The sequence below is a fragment of the Athene cunicularia genome (assembly GCF_003259725.1).
Source record: "Athene cunicularia isolate RWA chromosome 26 unlocalized genomic scaffold, athCun1 chr26_part2, whole genome shotgun sequence".
Classification (NCBI taxonomy): domain Eukaryota; kingdom Metazoa; phylum Chordata; class Aves; order Strigiformes; family Strigidae; genus Athene; species Athene cunicularia.
Genome location: NW_020799137.1, coordinates 1,989,211 through 2,001,053, shown reverse-complemented (window position 1 = coordinate 2,001,053; position 11,843 = coordinate 1,989,211). Strand labels below are relative to the sequence as shown.

The following is an 11,843-nucleotide window of genomic DNA, read 5'->3' as shown; positions in this document are numbered from 1 at the left end:
AGCGGCGGCCCTGGGGACAGCCGGCAGGTGGCAGCGGCGGCCGCGGCACGGCGGAGCTGCTGGGGCTGGGGGGAGCAGGGACCCCCCGCGCTGGGCAGGGGGGTCCCGGTGCCAGCGTGTGGTGCTCGCTGCGCACCCAGAGGTGACCTGTGCAGTGACCGGCTGTGCCCCCCCCTGCCCCAGCCCCAGGTGCTGCAGGGCGCGGACAGGGGCAGCAAGCTGTACCCCCAGCGCCACAGGGCAGGGCCTCAGCCCCAGCAACCTCCACTTTCTCTTTCCCATCCAGCCAGCACTGGTTAAACTGGTTGGACAGAGCAGCTGAGCAGGGAGCTGCCAGCCGGGGGCCGTGTCCACACTGACCACCCCGGATGCGGTTCCTCCTGGCACACACCCCACTCCACACGTGGGGCACCCCACACCCTGCTGCCACTGTAGGGTGAGAACTGGGGCCCACCCAGCCCTGGGCTCAAAACACCCCTTGGGGTGCTCATCCCAAGCCCAGGGCCACCCCAGCCCTAACGGTGTTTGTGAAGGGCTGGCGGCACCCAGAACCACACCAGTCCCCAGCACCGTGTCCTGTGTCACCCTCAGGCTGTGTCATGGCTTATCTTGGTGTGAATCTCCATACCCACAGATGCACCACAGTGCTGCAAGGGCAAACAGGATCTCCGGGGCAACAAGTGTTGTGTTATCATGGGCCGAATTGCATGGGCAGGTAACAGCAGTAGCATCCTCCTCCCATCTGATGTCCCAGCCACTCACTGCACCACAGGTACTTTTTCTTGCTGACCCTTGTGTCATCAACTCACTTCAAACTCACAACCACCTCTTTCTCACTGTGGCAAGACACCAAGCCTAGGGTGGCAGCACCTTGTGCCACGCTCCCCACATGCCTGAAGGTGCCCTGGCAGCTTGGACCAGCAGCAAGGGGTCAGCAGGGGCACATCCCTGGGAGCCACCAGCTCTGGCAAGGAGATTGTAGCAGCCCTCTGCCAGCCATCCTCAGGCTCAAGGAAGAGTTGCCCTGAGCCCATCAGTGCTTCAGCTTCTCCTCAGCAGTGGAGGGTCCCACGGGCACTGTTCATCAGCTTGATGCTGCCCTGTGGCTCTGGGGAGGGCATGGGGACACCCCAAGAGAAGCTTATGCTCTCCCAAGTCCCTGTCCCAAGTGGACGCTCCCCCCACTGTGATCTTCTACCCATGGCCTTTTATAGGGCCTGGGTTGTGGCACATCAGTTGAGTAGATGGGCAGGGAAAGCCATTTCTCCAGGTCAGTAAAGCAGAGGGTGCCTGCAGGGCGTTGGGAAGGATTGCTCAGGCTCCACTGACTTCCTGGCTCCCAAACACAAGCAGAAGGAAGGGGGCAGTCTGAGCCCCAGGAGGACTCAGAGGGTTCCCAGTAAGTCAGGCACACATGGGGGATGTCACCCACTGAGGGCACTTTTCCCATCAGTGCCATAGCCCAGGTGTGTGGACTGACCGTGGCACTTCCCTGGGGTCAGCTGTGGGCCTGCAAAGAAGGGACACCTGGGACAGGGGATGCTCGGTGTGGTCCACGCCAGAGAGCCCCATCAGATCCCCAAGGGTGGGGAGAGCTGTGAGCGGGCTGAGCAGGCCTTGGGCAGGAGACTCCTTAGCCTGTGGTCCAGAGAATGGTACAGAGCTGCCATGTCCCACCCTGCTCCAGAGACACCTGCATTTCAGCAGCAGGTGGAAAATGCTTCCCCAGGGGCAGGTTTGTAACCACAAGCACTGGAAGCCCAGTTAGGTGGCCAAGTCCCCAGGCACAGTGGAGCCCTGGGCTCAGTTCTGGCTGAATGCAGGCTAAAGGCTCTGTGTCTACCCAGCACCCATGTTTCCCCTCCATGGTCTTGGCTTGCCCTGTGGGAGCCATGGCAGGGGCTGCTCCTGGGTGTGGGGACATCCCTATGCTCTGTGGGATGCTGAGCCCGGGAAACAAAAGGGCCTGGCAGCACCCAGCACTCGTGACTGTGCCGTGGAGGAATGAAGCTGGGGCAGGTGATCAGCTAGCGTGACCTGGTGCCTCCTGACTGGCACGCTGGCCCTGCCTGCCCTGGGGCCACAGCACGGCATGGCAGGCAGGGTGACGTGACAAGGGGGATGGGGCCCACAGCCACCCTGCCCTTGCTGTCCCATGGGCTGAGCTAGAGCATCCATGTTTGTGACAATCTGTCACCACCTTGTCACAGGATGGATTGCTACCAGGCACCGGTTTGAAGTGACAAGGACCGAGCGGTGGCTGTGTGATGCCAGGGTCTGCCCTGCTCACACAGTGCCCTGGATTTGTGCCAGCTCATCTGTGGCATGGATGTTACTGGCTTGGCAAAGCACCAGCACTAGGCAAATGGGTGCCAAGTTGTTGACTTGGACTGGCCTGGGGCTCCTGTGCCAGCACAGGGCTAAAGCCAGCATGAACATATCCAGACAGGGTCCCAAGTTCCCCCTGCCAGAGGGTGAGAGCCACCAGAAGGTAATTCCCCAAATGCATCCCACAACCTTGCCTTGTCCCCTTGGCACGTGTCCCTGGTGAGTGTACATGTCTGCCTGTGCCAGGAGCTTGTGAAATGACAAGGAATGGGCCATCACAGCTCTGCAACCTGTCCCAGACCTCCCCGAAGGCAAAAATTGACCCATCCTAACAGAGTGAGCAGCAATACTCAGGCATCTGCCTGGTCTTTGGTCCACCCCCACACAGGCCACCCATCCACACCTGAGTGCTCCCAGCATCTGCCTGGCTTGGTCACTGGGTCCTTCCTCCCCCTCTGGGAGAAGCTGGGCCTGTGCCAGACTGGGGAGTAACTGAGCCTGTTCTCCAAACGTGGCCGGGGCACCCATGTGAGCAGTGGCTCGGTACAAGGGCTGGGCTGCCCTCTGGAGCAGGGGGATGCCACATGGCGGGGTGGGCACCCAGGGCACCCCTCCTGGCCCTTTTGCCACAAGCAGAGCCCCAGGGAGGGATGCACAGCCCCCAGGGCCCGCTCTGGACCTACTGGGTGTGTTTGCTTGGCAGTGGCAGCCAAGTGAACCTGCTGCTGCGAGCAAACAAACACAAGCCAGGCAAACAGCAGTGAAGAAAACACCCCACGAAGCTGGTGTGGGTGAAACTCTGGGCACCAGCAGGGCAAGGGCTCTGACAATGATTAAACTGGCCAACCCAGATTTCCCGGCAAGGCAGCGCTGGGCTGGGACCGGTGGTTCATATTATGCAAATCACCTGGATCTGGAAGCATGAACGTTTCGGGCTGGAATTCCCCTCGGGCCGCCAGATCGCGTTACCCCGCCCGCTCTATAAAAGAGGAGACGCGGAGGGCTTGCCCATCGGCACCAGCCTCCCCGGGCCCATGAGCAGTGGCTAGCGGCCGGGCAGGGTGCACTTCGTCTCCCCTCGCTGCTCTCTGGATTAGCTGCCCCCCCCCTCCCGGGATTGCCATCGCAGAAGGTACCAAAGCTTTTTCGTCCGGGGCCTGATGATATCCGCCAGCCCAGGACGGCTGCTTTGCTCCCCTCCCCGTGCATCTTCGCTCTCACCAGGGGATGCGCTGGGTCGTCCCTCACTGCGCGCCTGTTCTCGCACCGCAGCTGCGAGCCCTTTCAGGGGCCCAGTGAGACAGCAGTCTGGAGGGCCTCCCTCGCTCCAGCCCCCAGGTTTTGTCAAGCGAACAGCAAGATTTGGCTCTTCCACGAGGGCCAGGAAGGGGCTTGGTCACCTCCTGGCTGCAGAGTTACTGGGATGTGCTTCTTGCGACAGGTTGAGAGGACTGGAGCTGCCAGCGCCGCGATCTCTGCAGCGGGCGTGGGGCAGCGGCTGTGCCAGTCCCAGCACTGCTGTGCCGTGGGGCTGGGGGAGTGCTCGGCGGCTGGGTGCCCTGCAACACCATTCTCTGCCAGCCACCCGCTTGCTGTCCCTTTGTGTTGGCTGGTGAGGCCAGGCTGCTGGGGCTGCTCTGCAATCACATTGACTGACGCTGTGTCCCCGGTTTGCTCCAGCTCAGCCTCCCTCGCTCCCGGCCCCCGGGGCGGTGGTGAGTCAAGCCCCAGCCCCGGCCGGCGGGTGCTGGGTGGGTGTTTCTACAGAAATGACCTGAGAGGTGACGATGGGTGGAGGGAGGGAGAGCCTGGCCTCACCCAGCCCAGCCCCAGGGATGCTGCAGGTGCTGTGGGCTCAGGTCCCCGCCACCTCCTTGGGCCTGGGCTCACTGTTGTCTCTTGGCACAGAGCTTGATGGCGGGATCTTGTGAGATCAGCAACATCTTCTCTAACTACATCAGCGCCATGTACCAGCCAGATGAGGCGCAGCCGACCCTGGACGTGCTGGGACACCTTGAGGATGACACTACCCTGGGGCTGAGCCTCCCCGCCAGCCAGCCCCCGGCACAGAGCACAGGTAGGGCTGGGGGAGAGGTGGTGACTGTGCAGGAGAGGCAGCATGCAGGGCAGCAGCAAGGCAGTGCCACTGGCTTGGATGAGTACTGTAAGGTCCAGGTGCCACTGGGGCAGGTCAACAGCTTGCACCATGCCCCCGCTTCCCCAGGGGTGTGTTGGCTAAAAGGCTGCTGGAAGAGACCCTGGGTGGCACAAGGTGCAGCTTCTTGGAGCTCATCAGCTGTATATGGGGGATAAGGGATTCCTTTCCCTCCTCCCCAGGGCTCACCAGAATTTGGAAGCACAGTCCTTGTGCCAGGGGTCTCCCTCTGCCAGTGGGACCATCATGGGATGGCCCTGGGGGAGGCATGGGGGAGCACACCAGCAGAGCAGGGCGGATGCCAGCACAGAGGGGACAAACTGCACCGAAATCAGCGGGTGGCACACAGCACTGGCACGGCCACCCTGTCCCTCAGCCCCGCTCTCTGTCTCTTGCAGACAAGCCGGAGTGGTTCAGTGAGCTCCCGTACTTCTGGACCAAGGTGCAGGTGCTGGAATGGATCAGCTACCACGTGGAGAAGAATAAGTATGATGCCAGCTCCATTGACTTCTCCTGCTGCAACATGGATGGGCACGCGCTCTGCCACTGCACCAGAGACCAGATGCGCCTCATCTTTGGGCCCCTGGGGGATGAGCTCTATGACCGCCTGCATGAGATCAGTGAGTGTCCCAATGTCCCCTTCAGCTCCAGGCCTGGCAACTTGAAGCTTGAGTCTGGGACCTCCCCCAGCCCAGGACCCCATGCTTCCAGGGCACTGCGGAGGCTGCCCGGGGGAGGCTGCACTGGGGAGACTCTGCAGAGGGATGTGAGGGCACAGACCAGAGTCCAGGGCAGGGCTGGGCTCAGCTCCCAGTATGCACCATTCTCCTCCATACTGAATAAGCATTGCTAATCCCAGTCCCCCCACCCCTGCAGCCTCTGATGAGCTGAACTGGATCATTGACTTGCTGGAAAAAGAGGATGTGACTTCCCAAGAGACCTTCCTGGACTCCAGCCACCTGGGTATGAGACCGTCTCCAGCCAAGCCTTTTCCCCAGGGACCACGTGCTGGGGCAGGCAGGGTTGAACCCTTCTTCCCTTCTCTGCCCCTTCCAGAGCTGGGAAATCCCTGTGCCAAGGAATTCCTTGAGGATATGAAGCCCACAAACCCTTTCCTATCTACAGACTTCACCTGCTTGCCTGGTGCCATGTCCCCAGGCAACTCTGATGTCTCAGGTCAGTGTTTTGCCCTGCAACAAGCTCCCTTTGCTTGCCCTGATCTGGGAGATCAGCGGGGAACTGTCCCACTGTTACGGGCAGGTTTGCAGGGACCTGGGGCAGGGGGATGGGGGGGAACCCAGGGGAAGCATCTCAAGATACCAGCAGGTCTGAGCCCTGTCCCTTTGCCTCCTAGGGCCTGTGATGTCCCACAGCCCCAACTCCCAGGACTCCGGTGGAAGTGACCTCGACCTCGATCCCACAGAAGCAAAGCTCTTCCCTGATGGTGAGTTGTTTGCTTCCTACTGGGAGCTGGGAAAGGAGGGCTTGCTCCTGGGCACTTCCAGCAACTGCAGAGAACATCCTGTCTGGCAGTGATTTAGGGACAACACCTGAACATCCATCCCAACACTGGGAAGGAGGTGTGGGGGGGGTGATTTTCTGTGGACCATGGGTCTGTTTCTCTCTGAGCATGGCAATGGTGCAGGTGCTGGGGCAGAGCTGGGGTAGGCAGGGCAACAGGGAGCTCGGTGGGAAGGGGTAGGTGGTAGGGTGAAGGCTGCAGCCAGAGATCCTGGGCACTGAAAGCTGTTTCAGTATTGATACCAGCTGGTGATGATACTGGGGATGTTGGGGATGCAAGGAAGCAGCAAGGTTTGAGGAATAAACAGCATGCTGCTGCCCTAAGCATGGTGGCACAGATGAGGGTGGGACGAGGCTGGAGGGAATGGGGAGACCTTGATCACAGGGAGATTATTCCCCGGTACCTGGGCCTGAAAAGAGGGTGCAGTCCCTAACCTCTTCTCATGCCCCAACCAGCTCTCCCCTGTGCTGCTCCTGAAGTCAACATCTCTGTGACCAGTGAGGGGGGAGCTGCAACCCCGCAGGCTCGGCACAGCATAACATGTCCCCTTGTCTGTGTGCACAGATGGCTTTGCAGGGAGCAAGAAAGGGGACAGCAAACATGGCAAGCGGAAACGGGGACGGCCCAGAAAACTCAGCAAGGAGAGCAGAGACTGCCTGGAGAGCCGGAAGAGCAAGCACTGTACGTGGACTCTCCAGCCCAGGAGCTTGGCTCCATGGTGGGGAAATGGGAGGAAGGGCCATGTCCACTGGCCATGCCCCTTGGCAGGGGGGGTTAGGGATGTCCAAAGTGCAGGAACCCTCAGCATCTTCCCTGCTATACAGCTTTCTTTCTTCTTCCAGCCCCAAGAGGTACCCACCTGTGGGAGTTCATCCGAGACATCCTGATCCACCCTGAGCTGAACGAGGGGCTGATGAAGTGGGAGGACCGGCGGGAGGGTGTTTTCAAGTTCCTGCGCTCAGAGGCAGTTGCTCAGCTCTGGGGCCAGAAGAAGAAAAACAGCAGCATGACCTACGAGAAGCTGAGCCGAGCCATGCGGTAAGTGCCCTCCCCTGTCCCCAAAGGGGACCTGTCCCCCAGGGCTGGGTCAGACCCACCAGGGATCATTCTCGATCCCCCACAGCAGCTCCCCAGCATGTGGGGCTGCATCCAGAGCCCTGATTCCACCTCCATCTCCTCCAGATATTATTACAAACGAGAAATCCTGGAGAGAGTTGATGGGCGACGGCTGGTGTACAAGTTTGGGAAGAACTCCAGCGGCTGGAAGGAGGAGGAGGTGCTTAACCGGAACAAGGAGCTGTAGGAGACCTGGATGAGCCAGGGACTGACCAGCCCCTTGGGGCCAGCCCCAAGCTGGGCTCCTTGGCAAGAAACTTGGCCTTCAGCTGTATCTGGAAGGTGCTGCCCTGTGCAGCGTGTGAAATGCCGACCCTTGCATGGGCACACTCGTGTGTGGTGGTGACTGCCGTCACTGAGCTGTTTAAAGCTAATATTTTGGCTCCAGTAGGTTATTGTAAACCGTTATTTCCCTCGCTGGATTTGTACCTCCAACTGGAGTCACAGTGACTTTGGCTGTTTCAAAGCCTGGACAAACACGAAGGGGAAGAGAAGTTCCACTGGCAGCTGGCATGCAGGGAGAGCCCAGCAGGTCTCCTGCTGTCACCCACCTACTGCCCGGGCAGAGGGGCAGCACCACCGTCTCACCTGTGATCGGACGGACCTTGTCCCAGATATGGGGTCCTCCCCTGTCACTGCTTGCACCGTGCTGAAGGTGCCCACCGTCCTGTTTGCTCTGCGTGCGATGGGTGAGGCCCCCCCGCCATGCAGCAGCTTCTCAGTTTGGCACCCGCTGAGAGAAGATGGGAACATTGTGGAGCTTCACCTGGCCCTGGAGAGCCTTCAGGGGGGAGGGGACTGGGGACAGCAGGACCGCTCTGCATTTCCAGCCCAGCTGCCTGTATCTGGAAACAGGCCTTTTCCCCAAAAGTAGCTTCTAATTTATGTAAGACCAAAAAAAAACCACAGAATGAATGTACAGATATATTTTTTCATTTGTAAGATGTTCCCGTGTGAGAATGTACATTGTAGGGCATGCACGTGTCTCGTAGCAGGTGGTGATGCTCAGCTGGACTGAAGCAGTGTCACAGGGGCACAGACTGGCTCTGTGTCAGCCACAGGAGGGGGATGCCAGCCCAGCCACGCACCCAGCAGGTGCATGTGGTTTCCTCCTTTTCAAATGGGAACATAAGAGGAATAAATTGTTGTTTGTTTGGGTTTTTTGTACCTCCTGTCATTTTGCTTGTTCTTCTTAAAGACATAGTGGGGACCAGACTCATGTTACCTGGGATGTCCCATTGCAGGAACCCCATCTGCCACCACCCCTCCTGCCTGCTGTGTCCTGGACTTACCTGGTCATCCTGGCATGGGGTCACAGGATCTTCCTTTGGATGAGGTGGGCTGCTTGTCCCTGGGCTGGTGGGTGTGAGATCTGGAGGCTTGTCTCAAAGCCAGCCATGCAGGGGCATCTTACACCCACTCCCAAACCCTGGTCCTCCTGAGGACCCTCCAGAAATACAGCCATGGCACTCATCTTTGCAGGAGGGTTTTCCTGGAGCACCAGCTCCAAGCCAGAAGCAAATTCCTGGTCCCAGAGCCCAGTCTGTTGTGGTCTGGTGGGGGCGGGTCTCTCAGATCCTTCCACATTAAGGTCCCCAGACTGGCTGGGGGTCACAGGCTGCAGGAGGACCTCCAGCCCCTCTCTGTCCAGTGCTCTCTTCTGAGACGTGAAAGGACATAAAGAAGCAGCACAGTCACTACAATATGTTTAAGGCTTTCTCATCTTCCAGTCTGGCTATTTGGGAGCCTCTCCTAGGACCTGAGTGCCTCTCAAGGACCACACCTTCAGGAGGGGGGACTGCTGAGGCCTGACAGTGTGGACAGCCCAAACACTGTCTGCCCCTTCTTGCCAACAGCTGCACCAGCCTTCCCCAGATAGCACAGCCATGAGGAGGCAGAGATGGTGCCCCAGGGGTGCTGGGAGGATATCTCTGACCCACAGGATGTCTGTGGGGCTGCAGGAGGGAACTCATGGGACTGGAGGGCAAGAAGATGCTCAGGTATGTTCCTACCATGAGCTTGACAAGCAGTGGTCCATGAATCGCTCCCGGCTGGCATGCATCGCCTGCATTTCATGATGAGTCTTTCTCAATGCTGCTGGGCACCAGAGGGTCTTGTTGCCACCCCAACCTCTTGCTGGTGTACAGGACCCTGCTGAATGTGGGCATGCAGAGGGAGAACTGCTCAGCTCCTATTCACCCTCTGAGCTGGGAGTTTGACCAAGTCTGGGATGCCCAGGCAAAAGCAATGCCATATCCTTCTGGAGTGACTAAGGAGGGGAGCCAGCCCACCAGTGGTGGGGGTGAGGGGAGTTTTTGGAATGCCCCTAGGCAGTAAGGGTGCCTTGCAAAGCCTGAGATTATTTTTTTGGCAGAAGGACCCAGGTATTGTTCCCTGACTGCCCTTCATTAGTGCCAGAGACATGGTACAGTTAAAAATCATCCATCTCACACGTGCAAGAGTGACCTGATGCAAAAGTAAGAAATATAAGTCCTTCAAAGCAAGGTCTCACATGGACCATCTGTGCTGTCTCCCCTGAGCTGTCCTGGCTGTAACAGCTGGAACTACCCCCCATCTGCCTGGCCCCAACTTGAGGGTGAGGATGGTGGCTTAGAGCATCCCCACTGCCGAGCCACTATGCTGCTGGGGGAAGCCCAGGCCGCTGCTTCACCAGGATGTGGATAACAAGAGATGGGTCCAAAGGCTGGGGGAACCACAGACCCTGCTGCAAGTCTCCCATTTCACTTTCAAACTCCCAGTGACCATGGCCCTGGGCACCCTACTTCTCTGGCAGCAGCCCTTAAGTTGTGGGCTCAGTGGAGGCTGAAGGACCACCTGGAGACGCTGCAGTAGCATCAAGGGCATGGCTCACCTGCCTTGCCATGGGCCAGATCCAACCTCTTCTGGGTTCAACTGCTGTTTATATGTGGAGTTGCCTTGCTGGTCCAGCTGGGATGCCTGGTCTCCTGTGTGGTCATGCCATGCCATGTCATCCCATGCCATGTCATCCCATGCCATGCTCACCTTTGCAATTCAGCAAGACATAAGAGGGGGTCTGCAGACATCCAGAATCCCAGGAATGACAAAATTGTATGGAAAACCTCCATCTCTTGCCTTCTAATGTGCTGGGATGAAGTTGTACTGCTCCCAGATCCACCTGCTGAGATAAGGCCATCAAGGTTGCCCTGTGGTGCAAGAAGAGGTCCCAGTCCCTGGATGTGAACCAGGAGCTAGTCCGTGGTCTGGGCTGCAGCCAGACCTCCGTCACGTTCCTTGCATAACCTTCCCCAGGGAACAGGTTTTCCCAGCTGGTGTCTGCTGGCTCCAGCGGGTGGAGAGTGCTCCGGGTCCATCCCCAACCTCCTGGAGCTGCTGCAAGGAGCAGGCTGGACCTGGACGGGTGGTGGGAGGGACAAGGCCGAGATTCTCAGGCTGCCCATGGAAGCAGCGTGTGTGGGAGGGGGCTGGGAGGGTGCTTGGTGGCAATCAACATGTCCGGGGGAGAGGACACTGAGCAGGACAAGCCCAGGTCTCACAGGAGCAGTCTGTGCTTCTGGCTGCTGTGCCTCCAACTTTGGGGTTGTGGGCGAGGTGTTTATTCTTCATCAATAGATAAACCTGGCAGGTTGGCAGGGAGAGGGGAGCACTTTGTCACGCAGCCTGCTGCCCTGCCAAGCGCACCTTGTTTGCTCAAGCAGTTTAATTTCTTTCTCACTGCGGTTTGTGTTACTTAACTGGCCTGGGACAATGTTTAACCAGCTCCAGCAGCAGCAGGGAACCTGTCTGCCTCTCCTCCCATGCCCCCAGTGTCCCCACCATCCACTACTACCACCTCACTGCCATTGCCAAGTGGGGGGCACACCAGCTTGGGGCAGAGGCATGTGGTCCATAGACCCCTCAGCTGTATAGGCACCCTGGGCCAGAGGAGGAGAAAGAGGCAGGGTTGGGGAACCAAATCCTGCAGCCTTCCATGGAGTCTGTGTGGGTCTGTGGCGTGAAGAACCAGGGAGGGCTGAAGGAGGGCAAGCAAAGCCAGACACACACACATGCACATGTGCACACGCTGACACACTCAGGGTAACCCCTACAGTGGCCTCCAGGCCTGTATTAAGCCAATCCAGCAGAGCCTCCCAGCACGCTGGCACAAAAAAAAGATATTATTTAATTGCTTTTTTAATCTCCCTGAAAGTGCTTGGATTTTGTGACCGTGGCAAGTGATAGGAGAAAATGGAGAAAAAGATAATTTTCCTCAAAAACAACCTCCCCTAACACATGTACACTGGGGTCTGCTGCAGGACTTTCCCCACTGGGTGATCCCAGGTTGAACATATTTCTGGTACACTGTTCCCATGGAAATATTTTGGTTGCCTTTCAAGTCTGAGCAATAAGTGGGTTTTCTGTCCCCCAGGACCACCCCCGTCAGGGACACAGGGGCCATTGCTGATCCCTGGTCCCAGTTAGGGAAGAGGAGGGCAGTTTTCCCTGGCCAGTACTTGTCTGGAACCCATGGACCTAAAGCAATCTGCTGCAGCTGAAACATGGCAAACATGGGAACAGATAAATGGGGCAAGGGGTGACGTTTTGGCTGGGCCAGCAAGAAGGTGTCCAATATCCCACCTGTCAGATCATGAACTGCCCCTGAGCACAATGGCATGACCTGATTTTCCAGCTGAGCAGGACTGTGGCCATCCTCACAGGGGATCAGGCTGGACAGGAATGGGG

At 58.4% G+C, this 11,843-nt stretch overlaps 1 protein-coding gene across 1 annotated transcript; it reads left to right on the top strand.

Annotated features, from left to right (window-relative positions):
* The first annotated feature begins 3,327 nt into the window (after positions 1 to 3,327).
* On the top strand, positions 3,328 to 8,273 carry ELF3 (E74 like ETS transcription factor 3). Its single transcript, XM_026864548.1, has 9 exons — positions 3,328 to 3,460; positions 4,237 to 4,405; positions 4,882 to 5,103; positions 5,360 to 5,446; positions 5,540 to 5,659; positions 5,838 to 5,927; positions 6,570 to 6,686; positions 6,848 to 7,043; positions 7,188 to 8,273. Exons 2-9 carry the CDS (start codon positions 4,243 to 4,245, stop codon positions 7,306 to 7,308), a joined length of 1,116 nt encoding a protein of 371 aa, XP_026720349.1. The 5' UTR covers positions 3,328 to 3,460; positions 4,237 to 4,242; the 3' UTR covers positions 7,309 to 8,273.
* The last annotated feature ends 3,570 nt before the right edge of the window (positions 8,274 to 11,843 follow it).

Excerpts from the sequence above, each read along its gene's own strand:
- ELF3 (XM_026864548.1), top strand. The coding sequence starts at position 4,243 with ATGGCGGGATCTTGTGAGATCAGCAACATCTTCTCTAACTACATCAGC. Across the intron at positions 5,104-5,359 it reads TGACCGCCTGCATGAGATCA|CCTCTGATGAGCTGAACTGG; the intron begins GTGAGTGTCCCA and ends CCACCCCTGCAG. Across the intron at positions 5,928-6,569 it reads AGCAAAGCTCTTCCCTGATG|ATGGCTTTGCAGGGAGCAAG; the intron begins GTGAGTTGTTTG and ends CTGTGTGCACAG.